Source organism: Gymnoscopelus braueri (assembly GCF_963280865.1).
Source record: "Gymnoscopelus braueri genome assembly, chromosome: 9".
NCBI classification, from domain to species: Eukaryota; Metazoa; Chordata; class Actinopteri; order Myctophiformes; family Myctophidae; genus Gymnoscopelus; species Gymnoscopelus braueri.
The window spans coordinates 48,251,675-48,277,030 of record NC_137610.1 but is presented as its reverse complement, the minus strand read 5'-3'; the positions used below and the strand labels follow the sequence as shown (position 1 = coordinate 48,277,030).

General features: G+C 43.4%; 1 protein-coding gene across 1 annotated transcript; it reads left to right on the top strand.

Moving 5' to 3' along the window:
* The first annotated feature begins 79 nt into the window (after positions 1-79).
* LOC308091284 (bromodomain-containing protein 1-like) lies at positions 80-19,663 on the top strand. Its single transcript, XM_080436763.1, has 13 exons — positions 80-372; positions 2,042-2,466; positions 3,141-4,212; positions 5,150-5,339; positions 6,083-6,307; positions 8,245-8,373; positions 9,711-10,023; positions 10,624-10,941; positions 11,561-12,151; positions 12,601-12,724; positions 15,046-15,176; positions 18,400-18,566; positions 19,513-19,663. The coding sequence occupies exons 2-13, from the start codon at positions 2,064-2,066 to the stop codon at positions 19,525-19,527; spliced, it is 3,678 nt and encodes a 1,225-aa protein (XP_080292889.1). The 5' UTR covers positions 80-372; positions 2,042-2,063; the 3' UTR covers positions 19,528-19,663.
* Positions 19,664-25,356: the final 5,693 nt, after the last annotated feature.

The following is a 25,356-nucleotide window of genomic DNA, read 5'->3' as shown; positions in this document are numbered from 1 at the left end:
TGATGACGTCACGACGCAAACGAAGCCGCCGCACGCACGCACGCACAACCGCATTGTTGTTGGAAGAGAGAAGCTAGGTCGGTGTGTAGTGTACGGGGGGGGATCTGATCTAACAGCCCTTCTGAACAACATTATTATCACTTAGTCCCGTTTATCCGACACCAGAACATTTATGCCGACGGGGATCATCGAAGTCGGACTATTATTTAGACTAGATTAGTTAATAATCACTAATTCCGTGAACCCGTTGTGGATTGATCACAACTTGAATGTGGATTTGCTCTGTGCCGCTCGCTGCTCTGCAGGGCCAACGGTCGCCATTGCTTCGCCAGCTTTTTTTTTGTACAAAGTCGATTTATAGAACACATAAAGGTAAGCGCGCTTTGTTTTTACGCTTTACAGTGTTAATGGACCCCCCTGGGGGTCCGCGGGCCTTGTGGGGGGACGAAGGAGACCGTTCTGTCGGAGAAAAACACTGGTTTTGTCAACGGGAGTCGCTGGATTCTTGTGTTTTGTTGATCGGCCATATTTCCCTCTTCCTCCTCTCTCTCTGGTCTCTCCTGTTAGCTAGCCGGGGCTAGCGGGTTAAGCTAGCTTTAGCCTAGCCTCTCTCACGGGTTTGTAGTTGGACGGAGTGTCCTCTCGCGTGGACACGCGATTTTTTTGCAATAGCTTGGCCCTGTGGTCACGCGAGATTTCACCGTCCCCCCATATACATAGCGTGCCTTTTTTAAGCCCTGGGTTAGTGTTGTTGCTTCCTCGTACAGCGGTGTCTTAATAGCTAGATCTACAAGCTCACAATGTTTAGGTTCTTTAGAGGCGTTGAGCTTGTAGATCTACTATATTAATGTTTTGGTCGTACGGTGGTTATTAAGTGAAGCATTAAGCTTTTCTGAGAGACTCAGGCCGCAGAGTCAGACCTTTAATTCTGCCTTGCTGGAACACAGCATTATAACGACCGTTGGGCACAGTATTTATCACATGTATTCATCATAATTGCCCAAGAAGATGTTTTCTTGGTTTGCTAGCTTAATTGTGTTTTGCAAACACATTTTAATGGTTGTCTCTGCTAAAGAAGAGGAGAACATTAACTCCTCCTCAGGCTGAGCTGGTTTCGATTTTGTTAAAGGTTTTATTAACTGTTAGTTTTGGTTTGCTGTCATGTTACTGTACTGTATCTGGTACTGTAGCAATGTTATGTTACTGTACTGTATCTGGTACTGTAGTAATGTTATGTTACTGTACTGTATCTGGTACTGTAGTAATGTTATGTTACTGTACTGTATCTGGTACTGTAGTAATGTTATGTTACTGTACTGTATCTGGTACTGTAGTTATGTTACTGTACTGTATCTGGTACTGTAGTTATGTTACTGTACTGTATCTGGTACTGTAGTTATGTTACTGTACTGTAACTGTCATGTTACTGTACTGTATCAGGTAGTGCAGTAATGTTATGTTACTGTATCTGTCATGTTACTGTACTATATCTGCTGTCTGCAAGTTGTTGCCACCACAATGGCTACATGTCATTTAAACAATGGTATATATTAATCAGATGAGATGTTGCACACACACACGTGTGTGTGTGTGTGTGTATATATATATATATATATATATATGACAAATATTTTTGGCATATTAATAATCAGTAGGCCTATATGTTTTTGTTTGTTATTAAACTATCTTACTGTTCAAGCTGAAGGCAGTTTTAAATTCAATATCAGTCGTAATTACTAGCCAAGTATTCACTGCTTTTTGCTTTGGTCTAGCGGGGAAACGTTACCTAATTAATCAGATATAACAGCACACCGGTTTAAACTCATTAGTGTCGCTTGGCACAGGCAGTAGTCGAGGCTGTTCTTGCAAAAAGCTGGTTAATATACAGACTCATGTCACGGTTACTGTTTAACTTGGCTAAGACAAAAAAATAGCATTCAAAGGCGATAATTGTGTTTGTCCTGGTGGTTGTTCAAAGACATGATCATGTACACATGGCATTGTTACGTTGGATAATCAGATTCTTTCCCCACATTTTCAGGGTGCCACTACAGGCCTTCAGGATGAAGAAAAAAGGTCGACATAACAACCACGCGGCCATGCCAAAGCGCCAGCGCCAGCCCCGGGACTCCTCGCCCATCAAGCCCTCGCCCAACCGCGAGACGCTGACCTACGCCGAGGCCCAGCGCATGGTGGAGCTGGAGGTGGACGGCCGCGTGCACCGCCTCAGCATCTACGACAAGCTGGACGTCATCAAGGACGACGACCCCACGGCCCAGGAGATCCTGGAGTGCAACAGCAACAAGGAGAACAACGAGAAGCCGCAGCAGGTCCTGGTGCGCTCCGTGCGCCTCAAAAACAACCAGCAGAAGAAGAACGCGGCGCTGACGGCGGCGCTCGGCGGCGGCACCGGCACTACCGGCGGCGGCGGCACCGGCGGCCACCACCAAGGAAGCGGCGGCGGCGGTAGGCCTGTCAAAATTATTACATAATCGCCTATTGAATCGCAATTATTTGAGATAATCGCAATTATTTTTGCATAATCATCATAATCGTTTCAATGTTGAAAATGTATCACACATTTTCAAATATAAAAAATTCAGAAATAGCAGATCTACACGCTTACATGGTCAGCTATCTCTGCTATTTTTACATGTATAAAATTATTAAATATGTCAATAAGTGCTCGGGTGGCGCAGTGGTAAAGTCACTGCCCACCACCACGGAGGTTGTGGGTTCGAATCCACCGTGGCGCATCCGGCTTTGTCGAGCGTTTACACGAACACAATTGGCCCGTGTTCGGGGGAGGGAAGCCGGGCGGGGAGGTTGATATCGGTCATTGCACGCACTCCTACGGGCTGGGGGCGGCACCTGTCAGCAGGGAGTGTTGGGCGGGAGGAGCGTGTGGGGAGGAATAAATTGGCATAACGACTAAATTGGGGAGAAAAAGGGGTACAAATAATTGTCTTATCTAAATTTAAAGAGGAGGAAAAAAAATGTCTTTGTATATTTCAATTATTTGTCATATTATGAGCTGTGAAATCTTTGATTCCGAAGCTCATATGGTTCAGTGGCAAACATACAATTAAATCACTCAATTGTTTGAGTGACAATTAAGCGGCAACTTAAATTTGTTCCAGGCGGTGGCGGGGGAGGAGGAAGCGTGCTGTTGGAGCCCAAGTTCCGCACGGTGGAGCACAACCTGCCGGGGGTGCCGCGGCGGGCGATCGCCTACTACAAGTACACGGAGCAGACGGCGGACGAGCTGGACGAGGAGGTGGAGTACGACATGGACGAGGAGGACTTCGCCTGGCTGGAGCTGATCAACGACAAGCGGAGGAGCGAGGGCGTCAGCCAGGTCTCCTACAACCTCTTCGAGTTCCTCATGGACCGCTTCGAGAAGGAGTCCCACGCCGCCACGCTGGGCCAGAGCCCCGACCTGCAGTCGCTGGTGGACGAGGACGCCGTCTGCTGCGTGTGCATGGACGGCGACGGCGCCGACTCGAACGTCATCCTCTTCTGCGACTTGTGCAACATCGCCGTGCACCAGGAGTGCTACGGCGTCCCGTACATCCCCGAGGGCCAGTGGCTGTGCCGCCACTGCCTGCAGTGCCCGTCGCGGCCCGCCGACTGCGTCTTCTGCCCCAACCGGGGCGGCGCCCTCAAGAAGACGGACGACGACCGCTGGGGCCACGTGGCGTGCGCCCTGTGGGTGCCCGAGGTGGGCTTCTCCGACACGGTGTTCGTCGAGCCCATCGACGGCGTGAGCAACATCCCGCCGGCCCGCTGGAAGCTGACGTGCTGCCTCTGCAAGGAGAAGGGAGCGGGCGCCTGCATCCAGTGCCACAAACAGAACTGCTACACGGCCTTCCACGTCAGCTGCGCCCAGAAGGCCGGCCTCTACATGAAGATGGAGCCGGTGAGAGAGGCGGTGGCGGCGGAGGAGTCGGGCTCGTTCACGGTGAAAAAGACGGCGTACTGCTGCGCCCACACGCCCGAGGGCTGCGACAGGAGACCGCTCACCGTCTACGAGGACGACGACGACGACGCCCGCTCGTCGAAGCCGACCGCCCGCCGCCACACGCGAGGGGAGAAGAGAGGCAGCGAGAGGTTAAAAGGATGGCAGAAGAAGCGGTGTAAACGGGAAGAGCCGGAACCGGAGCCCGAGGCTCCCGCCAGCGGCTCTGGAGGACCCAGTATAACGGCCTCAAGGTAGGGCTGGTGACGGTCACATCAAGCACGCGTGAACACATTATGGATTAAAATTCTCAGTCACCACGACTGATTATGGTCATTTGGATTCCATAGAAGCCAGCAGCATGTCTTCTATGAAAGCATGTTGCGCAGAGAAAATAGCCGATCTACAAGCTGTCGATGTGCTTGTACATAGGCTATTTTTGGTTATTATTTTAAGATTAGAGCATTTTAAGCGGTCAAACTAGCAATATGTTCAGAAGCATCTTCCATACAAAGTTAGTTTTACAGTATTTCATATAAAAGCAAAGGTTAAATCTCAATCTGCGATTTCTTCACCTGTTTGACAGTATGTAGAACAGCAGGAATAATACTAAAACATAATTTTACATATTGTGTTAATTGTTTAGGAAACAGTGCTAGTGTGTGTGTGAGGGGGGCTCCTTTCATACTGTTTCACAAATCACACATCAGGACTTGGCCATACACATAGTCGTGAGATTACATTTTTGCTTTGATCCATGTGAATTAAGTTTCCACTTATCGACTCCAGTCTGATCACATTGTTGTGATCCGTATCTCACTCTGCCTATCTGTCTTTAAAGGGATAGTTCACCCCCAAAATGACTTTTTTTCTATCAATTAGTCACACCATGGAGACTTGAATTCATGGATTTTTTTTGTCGCATTCCTAAGCCAATACTTTGATGACTGGCAGCGGTTCCTGTAGGAGACTCCTTTGCGTCTCCTACCGAATGCCACAAAAACAAAAAAATATCCATGATTTAAAGTCTCCATAGGGTGATTAATTGATAGAAAAAATATCCCTTTAACCTGTATCTCTCTATTGCCCTGTCACTTTTCCCGCTCTCATATTATTCCCACCTTCACTTTCTGACCGGTTTCTTTCTTCTTGCCCCCTCGGTTTCTTTCTGTACCTCTCTCCCTGCTCCAGTTTGGATACGATCCTCAACCAGGTGTCTGTCCAGAGGAAGAGGCCATTCGTGGAGCGCGTCCTGAGCTACTGGGTGCTCAAGAGGCAGTCGAGAAACAACGTGCCACTAATCAGACGACTCCAGGCCAGCAACCCCCAGCCTCAGAAAACAAAGCAGCCGCAGCAGCAGCAGCAACAGCAGCAGCAGCCGGTTAGTCCTGTCATGAAACCCAACACTTCCACATTGCACACCGACCTCATCACCATGGGGCTTTTTGTTTTTTTTACAAACGCACAGCAAACGTAAAAAATGTGTCGGGGAGCATTTTGTGAACGGAGCTCTTTGTCTTTCGTGGGCTCGGCATTAGGAATTGACAGTGGTGGAAAAAGTACTCAAATGTTGTACTTACTGTAAAATGTAAAAGTATCAATACTGTGATGTAGAAATACTGCATTACAAGTAAAAGTCCGGAATTCAAAATGTTCTTGAGTAATAGTGCAAAAGTTTTGGCATAAAAATGTTCTTAAAGTACCAAAAGTAAAAGCACTCATTACACAGAATGTCCCATTTAACAAGTTTTCCACAAAACAATCTTTGTGAAAATAGCAGATCTACAAGCTCACAATGCGTCGCTATGCGACACATTGTGAGCTTGTAGATCAGCTATTTTCAAATGGCCAAAATGTATATAGGGCTGAAGTGGTTAGTGTATGTTTTGTAATAATAATCAAAATCTACAAAGTAACTAGTAGTAACTCAAGTTTTCTAATAATTCTAGTGGAGTAAAAGTACAATATTTGCCTCAGAGATGTAGTGGAGTAGAAGTAAAAGTACTGAAAATTGTGAATGCTCCAATAATGTGAACATACCTCAAAACTGTACTTAAATACAGTACTAGAGTACATGTACTTTGTTACTTTACACCACTGAGAATTGAAATGTATTTTTTTTAGGCTCCACCAGTGGTTCCACCAGTGGCTCCACCAGTGGCTCCAGTGGCTCCACCAGTGGCTCCACCAGTGGCTCCAGTGGCTCCTCCACAGCCGGAATGCAGGGTGGAGAGTAATCAAGCACTGAAGGAGCAACTGAAAGAGTGGCATCGCCTCCGCCACGACCTGGAGCGCGCCCGCCTGCTGCTAGAGCTCATCAGGAAGAGGGAGAAGCTAAAAAGAGAAGAGGTGAAGTTCCACTGGCATCATCATCATCATCATCATCATCATCCCGGCCTTGTTATTGCAGAGTCTCACGATGCCAGACCGTTGCCTGCCACACATTTTTCAAATGCCTCGTCATACAGTCTGGAGCAGGAGTGGGCAACTTTGATGATGGAGAGGGCCACTATATTTCCACACTCACTCCAGAGGGCCACATTGCATATACTGTCGGGCAGACACCTCTTATTTCCGTATTTTAACTTTTTTCATAAATTAATGCCGTCCGCCATTCTATGTCACACAAAGTAGCAAAAGTAGCCGATCTACAAGCTCAAAACGTGTCGCAGTGGGACACGTTTTGAGCTTGTAGATCTTTTATTTTTGCTATTTTTTTAATTGGAATCCTGAAAAGTTACATTTTTTTATTTATTTCAAATGCATGTAGTTATACTTATGTTAACCTAATGAACTTAAATACAAATACATTGGACATAAATAGACAATAGAATTTTAATACTAGTCATTAAGCTACTTATATAGGCTGAAGTAATTAAAGTGTCATGTTTGCAATTGTAACAGCTGAAATCAATAATATATCAGTTTTCCGATATTGACCTGCGGGCCGCATTAAGTGAAGGTGGGGCCGCCAGTTGCCCATGTATGGTCTGGAGCAACGGAAGCTCTGAAAATGATCAGAGGACAAAGCCTAATATATGTCGTAATATAAATCAAAATAATCTGATATATAGCTTGCTGCTTATCAGAAATTGAATTTCTAAAATGAAATGTAAAGATATTTTTAAAATATACTTTCGTATGGAAATGACGAACAGATGAACATCTCCCCTTCTCTGCTTTCGGGAAGTGTAGATCCAGGCTTTATATGGCATTCGGAGATTGTGGAATAGTGGAATCTGCAGCCATCTGTGTCTGCCCCCTTAGTAATTTGACTTTAACCACTTAAACCCTATACATACTGTACCTTGTCATATGACGCATAGCGAAAATACCAGATCTACAAGCTTAACGCGTCATGAGCCAATCTACACACTCACAATGTGTTGCATCGTGGACCTGTTTGCATATAACACCCAAATAGGAATGCCATGTTGCATTTAATTAAATGCAGCTCTAGAAGATTCTGGTAATTTTGCAATTGAGTTGTCAGTCAATGATTACTTAATTGTATTTCAAACATTTCCCCCCTCTGGTGGTTGGAACATTCTGGGTCATAATGCACACAGTTCTCAGGCAAACATCACCCATGTGATACCTGGAAGGTAACCCCAATATGAAAGGATTTACTGCTTTGGCCTTGAATCTGTTGGATGAGTTAGGCATTTAACCACTTAACCAACCCAATATACTTTGTTGACCAGGGTCCCCCAGGGGCCTGTCCTTGGCCCCCTCCTTTTTTTTCACCTCTACGCCCAATCTCTTTGCCCGAGCTGCAAGCTCGCAACACGTCGGGACATTTGAGCTTGCAGATCGGCTATTCTCACCGAATGCTGGCCTAGGGCTGTCACAAATTTAAGTTGACGATTAATTGTCACTCAAATATTTGCGATTAACGATTTAATTGTGTGTTTGGCCATTGAACATTGGAGCATATGAAGCTTTTTAGGCTTCGTAATTAAAAATCGCACAGGGCAGATATTTAATAATTTTTATACAGGTACATGTATAAAAATAGACGAATCACGTGACGCGTTGTAAGCTTGTAGATCAGCTATTTCTGCTTTTTTTAATATTTGAAAATGTGTGAAAAATATTGCGATTATCTCATATAATTGCGATTGGACGATTATGTAAGAATTGTAACAGGCCTATGCTTGCCTATTTTCATTGAATGATACCTATTTTGACATGCCCAGAGTAGGGAATGCTAGAATGCATGTGGTATGAATTGAAATGAAACAACAAACCAATCTTTTCTGTTTGTTTTCTTTTTTGCCCTGCAGATGAAGCTCCAGCAATCAGTATTAGAGGTCCAGCTCACTCCATTCAACATTATGCTCAGGGCGCTTCTAAACCAACTGCAAGAGAAGGACACCTACAGAATCTTTACCCAGCCTGTCAGCATCAAAGAGGTCAGTGGTTGTTGTGTTTTACAAACAGGCCACACCACCACTGCTCATGTACCTATACATATTAGTCCATTTAGACCGGGAACACATCTGTGTCATTTTAAGATTTATTTGGCTATTCAAAAATAGCAGATATACAAGCTCATAGCAGCAGCATGAGCTTGTAGATCTACTATTTTTGAAAAATCTTGAAAATGTGTTCAAATCTTTGAATATATATATTTTTAAAGCGAACATTTGTAACTCAAATCTTTGCTTCTGGGGGAGTCCCTGGAACAAAACATTTTGAGAGGGGGGGGGGGGGGTGGTCCGCGGCCAAATGCATATCTAAAAATGTTTTCTAAATCCTAACAGTATGTTGCTATACCAGTGGTGTTCCAACTTTTCCATGTCAAGGACCCCCAAAATGATATGTATTTGGCTGGGACCCCCCATCTAACTATTTTGTTCATAACAAACATGTCCCAATACATGTGTAACATTACTTGAAATACGTAACATGGTTAGAATTAATGATGCGTAGCACAAGCTGTGCAAGTGCAGCCTAATGTATACAGGACATTGCGTTAGAAAAATGATAGATCTTCAAGGTAAACAACGCGTTGCACTGTGATACGTTGTATTTAATAGCTTGTAGCTCTGGTGTTTTTGTCACGCGACACCTTCGCTCGAGTCAGTCTTGGTGCATTGATAGCATGCTGGTGTAAGAGCCTCATTATTGCACCGCAAGATTGCTATAGGCCTGGGAATGGGGTGAAACACTTTGGAAAAGTTTTATAAAATACATTGCAAAAAAATTGTGGGAACCCTGCAATTTGGATTCAGTTTTAGTCATAGTCTTTTGAATAACATTCCATTTAGTTTTAGTCATATTTTAGTCATCTGAAATATGTTAGTTTTTGTCTAGTTTTAGTCGCCTAAATATCATAAGATTATAGTCGACTAAATCTACAGTTGATTTAGTCGACTAGAATGTATTTTGGCGGTGCCTTGATGGCATCGTAATGGCCGATTTTACACTTGGTTGCGTGCTGAAAATAGCCGATCTACAAACTCACAACGCGTCGCAGCGCGAACTTGTAGATCTGCTATTTTCAGAGCGCAACCAAACATAAAATGACTTGGCTTTTAGTTCCATTGGATCTCTTCTCCGCTCGTCCCTCCCTGACAGTTTGTTATAGTTTTTATTTGTTGACGAAATTGTCAATATATTTACCGTAGTCTCAGTTTTACTCATCGCAGCTTAGTTTTTATTTAGTTTGTCAGTGAAAAAAAATCAACACTGCCTGTTTGTTACATGTTCATGTTCAAAATTGACGTCTCTCCATTGTCTCTCTCAGGTTCCTGACTACCTGGACCACGTGAAGAAGCCCATGGACTTCTCCACCATGAGGAGGCGCATCGACGAGCACGGCTACGGCAACCTGGAGGAGTTCGAGGCCGACTTTGACCTCATCATCTTCAACTGCATGAAGTACAACGCCAAGGACACGTTCTTCAACAGGGCCGGGCTGCGGATGCAGGACCACGGCGGGGCCATCCTCAGGAAGGCCCGGCGGGAGGCCGAGCGCATCGGCTTCGACTTCCCCAGTGGCTTACACCTCCCCGAGCCCCCCAAGCCCGAAGCCCCCCGACCCTTCTCCTGGGAGGACGGTAAGCTATATGAGGTTAAAGACCTGTAATTGTGCCAAAGAATGGATAGCAAAAAAAAAAAACGGAGACCTTTTATGGGCAATAACATCTGCAAAAATGTCCTTCACAGTTCTTAGAATAAAGCATCCTCCATGATAAAAAAATTAAACAGGGGTCACTTTTGCGTTTTCCTAGACACACACACACACACTTATTCAGGCGTCAAAGACAGCAGTAAAAGTTAAAGATACAGGGCAAAAAAAGTACAAGAAGTACAGAAGAATAACATCACAATAAAGACGCCCTCAAACTAATATGAATAACACATACAGATGTATACACCCTATGCAATCATTCCACCTGGTGCAGAACAATAGACCCGTCAATAAATATAGAGTATACAGACATATACACTCTATACAATCCTGCTGCCAGATGCAGAACATGAAAAAGAGTAGTAAGGTAAGCCTATAGTTATGGCATTAGCACAAACCACAGGTAACGTTACAGATTGCACGTTACAATAGATAAATGGCTAAGATGGCTTATCACGTGGGTAATTATCAACACTAGCGTATCACATGGGTAAGTTCTCCTAATAACGCTGTCCTTCCATTGCAGTGGACAAGCTGCTGAACCCGGCCAACCGGCAGCACATGTCCCTGGAGGACCAGCTGAGAGAGCTGCTGGAGAAGCTGGACCTCAGCACGGCCATGAAGCACAGCCCCTCGCGCAGCAAGCGCCTCAAGCTGCTCAAAAAGACCATCATGGAAGTGCGCAGCGAGATCAGCCTGAGGATGAGAAGGCAACGCCTCCTGACGGCCCAGACGACCACCCAGCCCCCAAAACAAGAACCAGAACCCAGCCTTTTACACACAGAACCAGAGGAGAAACCACTGCCCCAAAAAAGCACCACTGATCACTGCTCACCAGAGAAAGGTAAATAACTGACCAATACTTCTGGATGGAAGCTCTAGGCTCAGTAATGAGGTTAGTCTAAAGGTAGCCTCGATCTCCAGGCTTTTATTTTAGATTTTGAATCCGCCCCTCTATGCCAGATATCAGACGGGCTGGGGCAGGCTAGTCTAAAGGTAGCTCTCCACCGCAATCTGCGGCGGAAAGTGTTGGAAAGCGTCTGTTCTGTTGCTGAAAATCTGCTGTTGAATGGGCGGTGGGTACACTGTCGCGTTGGGTCACAAGTTGTAGGTACGCGTCGAAACTCGTCGGCTTTGGACCGTCGGAGTCATTTGTAGTAGTCTGTTACCTTAAAACAGAATAATTATGACAAATGTTTGGCAAACCTCTTTGTGATGTTATGCAAGGGTAGTAAACGTAAACCTTTTTACTTACAAATCTTACCGGCTGCAGAGGTTAGTGAGTGGATCATCAAGACATTTTGTAACCAGGCCGACATGAAGTAATGACACCAGGAGACAAAACGGCCCGGTTAATCAATAAACGTAATGGAGTATGTATGGCTGTTGGCTTGTGGTTTGTTGAGTTTGCTGCCGTCTTATTAACCCGTCTTCTTCCTCCTTGTGTCTTTTTAATTTCCCAGAAGATAAACTATTGCCTCGTCCGCCTAAACTAGAGCCATTGACCTTACCAGCGCACGTGGAAGAACCGGTCAGCAACTCGGAACCACCACTCCCTGAACTCAAGCCCGTTCTCAAGTCCTCCAGAGCGGACAGGAATCACAAGACTGACGTCAGCGGCGACAGCGAGCCCAAGACTGCTACTACTACCTCAGCTCCCCGGGAAACCACTCCCAACGGGCATATTCCTCCTCCAGACTCGCTGCTCTCCTCCTCCTCCTCCTCCTCCGACAACGACCTCCTTGGCGTCTTGGCCACTTCCTCCGTGCTCTCTAAAGCCCCTGACACCCCCCCGCCCTCCTCCTCACGCAACCGACGGACCAATATCCTCTTTCGCAAGTCCAAGAGCGTCAGCCCGCAGAAGCCCCGCAAGATTCTCGAGACAGCGTCGTTGCCGGGCTCCCCGACCTCCCTGGGCGCCAAGACCTTCCTCTCGGTGGTGATTCCGAGACTGGAGACCCTCCTCCTGCCCAGGAAGAGAACCCGAAGCACCAGCGGAGACCATGAGGACGAGGAGGAAGAGGAAGAGTCCCCCATCAAACGCCTTGACACAGGTAAAGACATCGCCATCTCGGGTTTTACTTCCCGTATTTGCGTGAAGTAGGTGACTGCCTTTTTTTAGGAGACCGGAAGGAGGTTGGAGTCTATTATTTCCAATGGAAGAGTGAACGTCTTCTGAACCATTCTTTAGCTCCATGGACACTGAACTAAATATTGGACCCGATCGTCACAAGCCACACAATCTTCCCAAGATTTTTTTAAAACCTGGTTCCTGGAAACGGTTCCAAAATGTTATGGAACCGATTCTGGTTCCTCAATGTTGGATCTTGGATCTGGTTCCTCCGGTTCCAGATCCCAAGTTCCCCTTAGTTCTGCACTGAAAATGTGTTGTAAAGCTCGTAGACCTGCTATCTTTGTATGAATGAGTAAGAAGGGAACTTTTCTGTGATTTTATTTCATTTTGTATTTATTTAATTTAGTTTTTTTTCTGTGATTTATCCAGGACTAGTGAACGGTTTCGTGGTAAAGGACAGCAAGCCGGCCTCCAGCAGGCCGCAAGAACCGCGGCGACGCTGCGCGTCCGAATCCAGCATCTCCTCTAGCGGGAGCGTGCAGAGTAGCACAAGGTATGTGGAAACAACCTCCCACTAGGGACAACAATTATTGATTAATTCATGAATCGATAGTTCATTCGCCTTATAGATCGACCATCGAGTAATTGATAAGCTGTGATTTTTCCTGAGAACCTGAATTTACTATTACTAGTATTTACTGCTTAGTAGCACCTGAGATGGAGACGACGCTGAAACATTTTGTCCAGAAAATGTACCAAACAACAATTGTCCCTTTTAACTCTTTCACTGCCAGAGTATATACAAATAAATAAAGCCCAGACTGCCAGCGATTTTTCGATTTTCTTACCTTTTCAAGTAGTCACAGAATATTTATCTCCAGTATGATCGATCCCCTGATGGTTGCTAATCACTGAGGGTTTCACAGTGCTTCCGCATGTTCGCTTGTTATACGTCGTTGAAAATAGCATGTCTCGCCAAAAATACATAGTGAAACACAGGAGCCGAGATACAGAATATTTCCCAAATACTTTAACCAGGAAGTGAATGGAGCAGTAAATCTTTGGATCACGCTATCTCCTTGTTCTGTGTAAAAAAAAGAAAGAAACTTGTCTTTCTCGTCGACGGCAGACTTAGCAGAATCCGACGAGAAATCTCGTTGTATAAATAATAAGTAACCTCAGCGGGAATGTTCAATTAATTGTGTAATTGATTAATTTGATTTAAGTAAATTTCTTAACTCGCCAGCTGCCAGAGTTATTTCAGATTTTTAGCTGTTGGCTGCCAGAGAGTTTTCATTGAAAAACAAAAAGTACTCAGGAGCCGAGATACAGAATGTTTAAGTTTTAAGTTAACAAGGAAGTGGATAGGAGTCTAGATCTTTGAAAAATCATATCTCCTTGGTCTTTGGGTCAAATAAAAAAAAAACAGGCAAGGCAAGTGATGGATTCTAAAAAACGCATATATGCGTTATTGGCAGGCAATGAGTTAATGATGGATTAATCGAGAATCGATTAATTGTTAACATCCCTACAACCCACAGCGCTGCTCATTCAGGAGAACACAAAGAACCATTCTATGTTGGGTTTCTTGTGAGAGAGCTGGCTCATGACGGCTGAGTGTCACATTTGTACCCCTTCATATCATCCAGCACTGTTGTCATGCCTAAAATATTTTCAAAAAGTAGCGGAATCTACAAGCTTACTGTGATGCAACGGGCTGTGAGCTTGTAGATCGGCTATTTGCAGTTATTGAATATGTCAGTAATTTCTTTGTATAGTGAAGTTGTTTGACATATCTGCCCTGTGAAAAGCTTGCTCACGAAGCCTATAAGCCAAACAGAAATGCAGATCAGCGGTGCCTGGGCAATCTGCTACCAGCATTCTAAAATACTAATTACTACGGTAATACTAGACCATACCCGTCGGGGGATATGAGCACCCAAAGTGCGTCACGGTCCGCTTGTTTCACGGATGGTCCGCTTGTTTCACGGATGTGGCAACACCGTCGCTTGTTTCACGCACATGATTTGGCAACCTGGGAGCCAGCGAACACAAAAGCGCTAATAAACAGCTGACATTTGGGGAAAGCAAAAAACGGGCTTTGGTGTTCCGTGCACATGGTAATGGTCAATGGCTGTGTGCAAATGCAGATCAATTGCTCCAACCACTGAGCAGATCCGGGCAGAAGAGATTTTGGGGACGCACGCACAGAGCTTTGTAGAATTATAGGAGGATTATTAGTTCTCCCCAACAGTGATAGAGCTGCTCATTTAGGAGAACACAAATAACATGTTGGGTTTCTTGTGAGAGAGCTGGCTTATGACGCATGGATTAAAGTTCTCAGTCGCCACGACCCATTTCAGTCATTTGGATTCCATAGAAGTCAGCATGTCTTCTATGGAAGCATGTTGCCCAGCGAAAACAGGCTATCAACAAGCTTACAACGCGTCGCAAGCCTGTAGATAGCCTATTTTCGGTTATTAGTTCTTTTAAGATTAACCCATTAACTGCCAGAGGTATTTTAATATTTTTTTAGCCAGTGCCAGAGATTTTTCAAAAAAAGTACGAGCCGAGATACAGAATTTTTAAGTTTTAAGTTAACAAGGAAGTGGATAGGAGTCTAGATCTTCGAAAAATCATATCTCCTTGGTCTTTGGGTCAAATTGGGGGGGAAAAATAGTTACGTAGATCTACGCGACTGGCACGTGGCGGCTTTAAATAGGTTCGCGTAGATCTACGTGATTGGCAGTGAATCAGTTAAAGAGTATTTGAAGTGGTCAAACTTGTGTTTTCAGTCGTGAGATTTTATTTTGCTTTAATCCATGTATTGACGGCTGAGTGTCCCATTTGTTTCCCCCTCATATCCTCCTCCAGCACTGTTGTCATGCCCAAAAGTGGCAAGGGGAGGCCGGCTGTGACGCGCCGTAGCACTGTGGACGATAAGAGCGCCCTGGTCACTTGTACTGAGAACGGGGAGGTCACCAAAGCAGCTAAGATCGCATCAGGTGAGACATTATCAAACATTGGTTGAAGTTATTCAGTGAGGAATTTCCCCGTAAATCCATTAACAATGCTGATTCGGCATGAATGCTTGATATCCAAATGGCCCTCTTTCTCTGTTTACGTTTGAATACAATTCAACCTTACTATTTAGAAAGGACAATCTACAAATGCTAAATGTACCTACATACAAGCATGGACTTGGTTTTTCTGTCTTTCATCTCCTTCTCTGTCAACTACAGCATGTGCCACTTTAACCACTTAAACCCTATATACTCCAGTCTTACAAGCTCAGCTCACAACGCGTCCCAGCGCTATGGGCTTGTAGATCTGCCATTTGCACAGCAGATAAGCACATCTGCCATAAACAATAGGGTTCATCTGGTTAATACAGGGGGTTGCATTACTGGTTCTCAAAGCAGGGTCCACTGATTCCTAGGTATAAGTGCGTAGTGATGCAATATTTCTGTGGCTATTCAGTTAAAGACAATTTATCTCATCAGTTCAACAAGCTACTTATCAATGAATGCTCGTGGTCTGTTTTTAGGCTGGAGACGAAATTATTATAATTGTACTACTCTTATTTCTGAACATGAAAAGCATGTATCAGGGGTATTTTTTTGCATTCAAACACGCATAAGGACCAAGCTCCTTTTTCAGTGGAGTTGGAGCACTTCCAAAAGCTGAGAAAAGTTCAACTAAAAAGACACAACCTTTATCATGCATGTAAAATAGCCGATCTAATTCTCAAAACGCATCGCTAAACCTCTGATCTGATATGTTTTTGGTGCATGACACTGCGCACAACCAAGTTAGAAATCACCCTTTATGGTGATTCTGGGCCCTTTTTGACACCTGTTTTGCCCTATTTGCTTTGACTTAACATGCTGTGACGTCATCACAACAAGGTCAAGACGAGCACATTGGCCTGTTTTCCTTCTCATAACCCATCAGTTAGTCATCTTTCACTCAGTGTTACTAACAGCAGAGCTAATGTACTCCATGGCAACCTTACTTTGCTACTTAGGCATATTTCACTTTATAAAATACTTCTGGGGTCATTTTAATGTCTACTCTGGGTTTTGTGTGCACTGCCCAGACAGTTTTTTTATTTTATTTTATTAACTTGATTCAATATTTAAATATTTGAAGTTCATTTTATCAGACACGCCCCCCTTCCTTTTTATGCACACAAAAGCCAGAGTAGACGTTAAAATTACCCCAGAAGTGAAAAATCCCTTTAATCCACAAGACCTGATCCAAATGGTATAATGATCCCAATGTGTGACCATTCCTTTGTTACGTCTGTTTTAGGCCTATATATGTGTGTTGTGTGAGTGTTGTTATCCTTCCCCTATCCTGAATGCATGGCTTTGTTGTTGTTTGGTCTCGTTATACTCTTTGGGCCCTATCTTGCGTGCCGCCTTACCCCTAAAAATGACTAAAAAGTATAGGCATAATCTATCCTTTTTTTTTTACTATTTTGAAAAATAATAGTTCAAATAGCCGATCTACAAGCTTACAACGTGTCGATGTAGATCGCCTATTTTCACTATTTTAAAATGTTTTTTCAAAATGGTAAAACATGCCTAAAAAGTTTATGCATAAGGTTGGGCTGACCTAAGGGGGGGGGGGTTTTCACGCTCGCAATCCGCTCATGTTGCTCCGTCCCACTCCGTTGCTCAGACCGGTCTGCTCAGCAGCAAAAAAAAAAGTATTTTGCTGCGTGTCCGATACGTGCCAAAACCCATCACTTTCGTTTCAAATCATATCCTTTGATCGGCTGGTGATATAACTTAACTGACCCAATACTTCTGTGGATTACGGAAAAATTTGAATGAAATCTTGATGAGGAACTGACACTGTTGCTGTGTTTAAGGATTTCTCTGTGTCCGTGCGACCGGCCCGCATGCTCTAACATGTGGTGCGCGGCCCCGACCGGAGCGGCTTGGAGCGGCAAGCGGTCCTCACTCCCGAGTTCCGCTCCAGCCTTTTTATAAACCCGCTACGTTAAAAATCATCCTACTCCGTCCACGTGCTGGAAAAACACATAATATATCAAATAAAAAAACGTCCGAATAGTCGCCCCTTTTTGTTGAATCTCGTGCCATCGAACGAAGCCTTGAAGCTTTGAATATTCAAACTATTTGGGTCAGCCCTAGCATAAGGGGTAAGGCGGCGTGCAAGATAGGGCCCTTTGTCTGTTTGCAGTGGAAACCCCTCTTCATAACTTGCTTGTCATTATTCCTGCTTCCCGTAGAAGTTGGCAACGGAAATGTATGGAAGCCCACTAGCGCCTCAACCACATTGGTTCTGGAACCTCTTAAACTAGTTTGGGCAAAGTGTAGTGGATATCCCTCCTACCCTGCCTTGGTGAGTGAGAAAGCGCGCGCATGTGTCCTCAGTCCTGAGACGCTGCTGGCCATCTCTCCTTCTCTGTCTCATTTTCACCATCCATGCATTTCCTCTCATCGTTATGTGGTGTAGCTCGTGTTTTGTGCCAAACAACACCCATGTCAGTGTCAGGTTGCTAGCTAGCAAAAAGTCGTCTTGTGTGTGTGTGTGTGTGTGAAGAGCTGCCCTGGGATGGCTTTAGTGGCTTTCCGCGGGGGACTCATTGCTGCATGCGTGTCAGTGTTGATTTCGTCAACTAAAACAAAAAAATGTTCGTCGACTAACTGACAAATACTAAATAAAAACTAAGCTATGATGACTAAGACTAAATATATTGACAATTTCGTCAACAAATAAAAACTAGACTAAAATGTTAGTGAGGGACTAGTGGAGACTAGTGGAGTTTGGTTGTGCTCTGGTGTTGCGCTCTGAATCGGCTATTTGCAGCAATTGTAATGTATTTTGGCAAAATACATTTTAGTCGACTAAATCAACTGTAGATTTAGTTGACTATAATCTTACGATATTTAAAACTAGACTAACAGTAAAAATGTTCAGATGACTAAAATATGACTAAAACTTAATGGAATTTGATTCAAAGGACTATGACTAAAGTATTTTCTGTCAAAATCGACACTAATGCGTGTGCATGTTGCCTATGAAGCGTTATATGTGTGCATGTATGATCGACTGTAGTGTAGGCTTCTTCTGTCTCCACTGGTGAGAGCTTTAGTGGCTACAGCCACCTGGAAAACTCCCCAGCTGTTGCTTCTCCTTGCTGGTTGTGGCCCAATGTGACTCAGTCCCCGTTGTTGTTTTTGTTGCTTCACACAGATCATGGATCCCAAAACGCCACAGAGGACGGCGGCGCGTCGTTATCAACACAACGGAGTCCTGCTCCCTCCGCCTCCTCCGGACGTTCTCAGGGCAGGAGAGCAGATGCAGTACAGGTCCGACGAGAAGCTCTTCCTCGTCCACTTCTTCGACAACAAGCGCAGCTGGTAAATATCAATGTGATGGGGTCGCCCCCCAAAAAAAATCCCTCATAATATGGGGTCGTGGCCTAAAAAAAGTTTGAGAACCCCGGGTTTAGATGGATTAATGAATCACTTAACTCTTTAAAACCGGGGAAGCATCGTTTGTGTCATTTTAAGAGATTTCTTTGGCTATTCAAAAATAGCAGATCTATAGCGCGGAACAGAGTGAGCTATGAGCTTGTAGATCTGCTATTTTAGAAAAATCGTGAATGTTGTGCAAATCTTGGAATGTGTATTTTTTTAAAGTGAACATTTGTAAAATATTTAGTTTCAGGGACCCCCAGATGCAAAGATTTGAGTTACAAATGTCGTTAAAAAAAAGAAAACTTAAAATATTTGCACAAATGTTCATGATTTTTCAAAAATAGCAGATCTACAAGCTCATAGTGCGGCACCGAGATCTACTATTTTTGAATAGCCGAATAAATCGAAAGTGACAGATGCGTTCCCCGGATTGAATGGGTTAAAACCTATGTACTTCATTGACCCCTGTCATGGAATTCTGGGTCAATCGGTAATTGATGAGGCAATAGGAGTCAGAGACTATATTCTAGGTGGTGAAGGTTATGCTTTAATGTACATGATATCATCAGGAGAAGTACGTTAGACACACAATCTGTCACAGATCGGTGGTACTGTATGTTAGTTCTGCCAATGAGTGCAGGAATGATTGATTGATCGATTGATTTTATTTGGTGACATGAAAAAAGAGCAAAAAAAGCTCAGACCATAGTTATACTGTGAGTTACAGACCGCGCTCGAGTGCCGCGCTCATAGCGCTATGAGCTTGTATATCTGCTATTTTTGAATAGCCAAAGACATCTTAAAATGACCCAGGTGCGTTCCCGTTCCCTGGATTAATTGCATGTTAATGCACAAAGTCATCCCTGTTTTCTTTCCCCCCCCTCAGGCAATGGCTTCCTAGATCCAAGATGGTTCCTTTTGGCCTCCACAAGACTATAGACAGAATCAAGTTGACAGAGGGCCGCTCCGCCACTGTTCGCAAAGCCGTGCGGGCGGCCTTCAACCGAGCCATGAGCCACCAGAACCAGAACCAGAACCCAGGGCCCAGGGACTAATAGCCTAGCCTAGCAGCGGAACCCAAGATGCTGGACTGAATCTTCATCATCATCATCGACTACAACATCATCATCTCCATCTTAAACTTCCGAGGAAAACGCCTTCCTAAAAGCCCGACTCATACTTGGTCACGTGACGGTGTCGTTCGGCCGAGAATAGCCGACCGAAACTTACCAAAGCTCACAACTAGGTTTGGGATCCTTTTTTTTAGGATTTTAATGATTCCGGTTCCTTGATGATTTGCCTCTTACCGGACCGAATAAAAACCTTTATAATTTTGGTCAAATTCAATCGTGCATACAATATCGTTGCTGTCGGGGCAGAAACCGCATCTCCAAATTTGAGCTTTTTTGTGTTTTCGTAGATTAACGCCCTGCTCGAGCATACTACAATATCACACAAAAGTATCTAAAGTAGCAGATCTACAAGCTACTTGTAGATCTGCTACTGAAAAGTTGAACAGTTTTGGACATATGAGGTTTCCATCCCGACAGAGACAATATTATTGTAGTGGTTCTCAAAGTGAGGTCCAGGGACCACTCGGGGTTACTTGAGGGGGTTCCAAATTGACCCTTTACAGGTCTGTAACTCGTGAGAGTGTACGAATGGAACCGATTTTGGTTCGTTGTGAGCTTATAGGCCCCTCTATTCTCGGCCCGAACTCGGCGCGGGACGGAGCATAAATTAGGCTTCAGACACAGCTCGTTTACTTGATAAAACTACAGCAGTAAACCATTCTGAGTATTTCAGCCAGCACACACACACAGTATGGGGGGTTTCACAACCTCTACACTCAGAAACAACAACACTTGCACATTTACACACTCAAACTCGCTGTTGTCGTGGTGTTTACCGTTTACCTGTGAGCCGAACCAATAGGGCTGGGTAATTCAAACCGAAAATATTTCGAAAAACAACAATGTTTAGAACCTTTGATGCTGCTCATTTTAGGTTTAATCAAATTATCCAAGAAGCAGGGTTTTGTTTTAATTCATGTTTTAATTTCTCGTATATCAACGAATCCACACCAAAAGATTTCAATGGATTTCAATCGATTTGGTCTGATAAACCACTTAACCCTGTATTATACTTTGTCGTACGATGGCGGTGATGGATGAAAATAGCTGATCTACAAGCTTGCGACGTTGCGAGCTTGTAGATCGGCTGTTTTCACTCTTTTTATATAACCGTTCGTTAATCGTAATCGAGGCAAAACGTTTTAAATCATTGTCACATTGATTTTGAAATATCGCCCCCCAGCCCTGTGAAACGGGTCCTTCCACTTCCTCTGTAGGGACAAACTCTGCTCATGAACTCCTCTTTTCTTCATTCATTTTTTGTTTTAAGAAATTAAATGATGTAGCTTGCAACATGTCATCAAAGTTTGGTCTCTGAGCTATGCAAATGAACTCGAAACTAGGATAGCGGGTGCAAAAAGAAAAATCTATACTTGGGGGTGTGTGTGGACTTAACCCCTGACTTTGGGGGGAAGGAGGTGTGGGGGGTACTGGTCTAATGAATGTACTGGAGTTTGACCTCTGAACCTCCCCTTAAAATTCTGCTGCAAGACTGCTGCGACTTCACTGCCACCACCATGACACTCATATGCAGCCCAGTCAAATCCTCAGTGTTAATTTATCCATTTGTAACTCCTCAGAGAACGTCTTTTGAGCTGGATCCCATGTCCATAAGATACCGTAGATACATTTATTAAATATTTGAATATCATGTCCATAGCGCTCACACACACCGTGTGGATATCATGTCCGTAGCGCTCGCACACAAGAGTTTTATTGACACCCGCAACGTTCCAACCGATCCTCTCCAAAAAGATCAAAAGGTGTTCTCTGCGGACACAGCCTTCTTGAAGTTAGGACTCTTTGGTAGACGTTTTTGTGGACTCAACCTGGTCATGATGAAACCAGTCAAATTGGTGACATTATATCGCTGCGTTGGGCCGTTAGAAAATAATCCCCAAAATACTGTCTCTTTGACTTCTGTTGTACAGCTCTCAAAGTCACTCTTTTAGCACATAAACTCAGCACACCGATTTTCTGACAATATATAACATCACAAAACACAGTACGGGGAGTGTTTTTAAAGAAAAACGTAAACTTTATTTTGATTTGACTGTTTTAAGATCCGCATCTGTGGATCCAGTCTAAGGTGGTCTTCCTTCCTCCACCGAAAATGACCAACTCAACGTGAAGTTGATATTGTTTTAATTCAAAACACATTCCATACTGGGGTTTTGCGAGCATTCCCTTATGTGCTAAAAGAGTGACTTTGAGAGCTGTTTCAGCTCTCAAAGTCACTCTTTGAGAGCTGTAAATGAGACACTGTTTTTATTTTGTTATTTTTATTACCGGTAACTGTGCTACGGAGCAATATGTCGCTAATTGGACTAGTTACATCATGACCAGGTTAAGTACGGTACACAATCCAAACCCCTGCCAAAGTGTCCATTTTTAACTTGAGTGTTCACAAATTAGTGTACACGCGGTACGGGTCATTTATACTCATGTGTACACACACACCACAGTGTCACGGGTCCATTTGGTTACATTGGTGTACGCGCTGTGGGTGAAACCCTTAAAATGACCCTCATTACCGTTTTTTCATTTGTAACCCTCTGAATTAAATTAACACTGAAGGATTTTTCGAGTGCAGTCATCAGCCATTCCCACCCCTCCCCCCCCCCCGTGTCATATCGTCTCTGTCGGGTGGAAAACCTCATATGTGCAAAACTGTTACTTTTTCAGGATTCAAATTCAAAAATGGCCGATCTACAAGCTCAAAACGTGTCTCTTCGAGCCACGTTTCGAGCTTGCGGATCTGCTACTTTTGATACTTTGATGTGACGCTGTACTGTAGTATGATCAAGCAGGGCGTTAATTCACGGAAAAACAAAAAGTTGGAATATGGAGATGAGAGGTTTCTGCCCAACAGACGATGTTAAGCAGCAGCAACTCGGTTATTATACATTTTTCTTTTAACCCTGTAAATACCTGTGCAAGGCCCTGACACTAATTTATTCAGTCCGTTTATCAGTTTATTATCATTGGTACAGCAGTGTTCACTCCTCTGGTTCTTTCTACTGTTAAAGAGGAGTGATTCACGCTGGTTCGCTATGGTGCAAGATTATTTGCTGGTGCTAATCTTTTTTTTACCCCACGCGACCGTGGTCTCTGCCTTTTACACAAGCGAGACTTGGAACAGTGGAGTAAAGGGGAGAAAAAAAAGAAATAACATACTGTATTGATCGTGGTTCTGTTTTTATTTCAGCTCTTATTTTCTTTTTTTTCCTTTTTTTTTAAAGCGTTTTTTTCATAAGTTATTTGAGTTCTCAAAGCTTCTCTTTGGCATTAATGTGTTGTGTGTGTGTGTGTGTGTGTGAGTGAGTGTGCGTGTTTTTTTTCATTTTTTTTTATATACATGTTTTTACTGGACTTTTTTTGTTTTGTTTCTCGTTTGTACATATTTATATAAAAAAGAAAAAAAAATCTATATAATTGTATACTTCAGATGCTCTTAATGTTTAAAATGCCTAAAGTGCATCATTCACGCCCAAAAACCAAAAAAATATTGCTGCCCGGATATTTTTTCAGTTAAAAGTTCTCTTTTTTGTTTTTGGCCTTTTTGTGTGTGTGTGTGTTAGTGAGTGAGTGTGAGTGTGTGTGTTCAGTTAACCTGTAAAATGTGTTCTTGCATATCGTCGCTGTCGGTGGAAGTCAAAAACTGTTCCTTTTTTATTTAAAATAGTGAAAATAGCCAATCTATAAGCTCACAAAGCCTCGCGGTGCGAGGCTTTGTGAGCTTATAGATCTGCTATTTTCACGACTTCTGTGCGACACTCTTGTATGATGGAAGTGAGGCATTAATTTACGACAAAACATTAAGAGAAAAAGTTTAAAGAAGGAAGGTTTCTTGCCCCGACGGCAACGATATATAACGTTTTGATTGTGTTACAGGGACACTATATTGACGCGACTATAGGAGGAATGTGCCTGTAATAATTTATTGTAAAAGGAGAAATGTTTATGCATTTACTTTATAGAGTATTGTAAGAAGATAACTACTGGTAAAGTAGAAGGCAGATATAGAGATAACCCTTTTTTTTTTGGTTGGTAAACAAATTTGTTCTTTTAAAAAAAAAATCATTGGCATCATATCTTTACAGGTGGGGTGATAGAATCTGTGACATTTTATTCTGTTTAGGAGAATCTGGGGTAGCAATGGGTAGATTTCTTTTTTTGGTTTGTTTTCCCCTCCATTTTTTTCTCTTTTTCTGGATGCTCTGTAAATAGAATTGGTACTAGACTCTGGGAAAACCACAATATAGCCAATGGGAGTGGATATGCTGGAAAAGTCCAGTATTTTTTTTATTTATATTAAAAACACTGAAAAATAAAATAAAAATATTATATGGTATTGAGTTGCATACCTTTTTTTTGGTGCAGATTTTCTTTCTATAAATCCAGGGGGGGGGGGGTTCCAGGGGGGTCCTCAGCTGTCAGTTTAACCATTTAATCCCTAAAACAATATTTTCACTTTCTTATGTGGTCCCTGGCACAAATCTTTGCAGATCGGGGTCAAAGGTTGAATACAACTTTACTCGAAAAGGTTTGAGAACCACATCTCTTCCTCCTTGAAATGGATGGTATATGGTATTGTGAAACTTTTTTTAACTAATAATTTATATTGACAAACAGGCATACAAACACATTGTGTGTGGGCGGACATCGGCATCATTTCAGGGGCAAGGGCTTCATTTCACTTGGCCTTTGCGTTATAAATTGTTTGATATGAAGGCCAAATGCCAGGGCAGCAAGGCAAATGAGTTTAGTCCATGTAAAATGGATACAAATTAAAAGTATTAGTTACACAAGGAGGGCGGGTGGGAGTTTAATTTGGAATCAACTAAAGATACTGCGGTCTAAAAACCAGAAGTGGACAGTACTTAGTACATTTACTTAAGCAACACTGTGTATGAATACAATGTAATGTTCAGTCAGGGTGCCAGTCTGCATGATAGTATGTTAATACAATAGAACTTACATTGGCGTGGTTGCATTTCGTCTCCCTGCTCTTCTATTCAGACTATAGATCATGTCTCACCTAGACACACGGTCTGACAAATTTTGACCTGAAGGTCAAGATTCAATTTCGCCCCTGAGCAAGCAGGCAGGCTCCATTCACTCAATGGTAAAAATGTCAGCACTTGCGCAGGAAACCGGGTTCAAATCCAGGGAAGAAGAAAGTTACATAGTGCAGCTTTAAGGGATGTTCACACTGAGCACTATGGCTATATAGTTTCATCCATTTGACTTACTATATTTTTAGTGATCAGTGTGATGGCCCTATCTGGTTCAAATGCATTGTTTATGAAGAATTACTGTTGAATCCCCATGAAGTGTGTTTTGTGTATACGAGAGAGAAGAGCTGGGCATTATTAAAAACATATAGTTTATTAGTTTCTCTGGTACAACATGCATATACAATTTGATATCTGGTACAACCTGTATATCTGGAACATGTGCTCTCTGGCTCAGGTCATCAAATAAAGGCCAATTTATACATAAATAAATTAGACTTCATAGACTCCAGCAGTGCAGACATCTGACTAAACGTCCGCACCCAGGCCAGGCCTATGGGTGTGATGAGAACATGGACC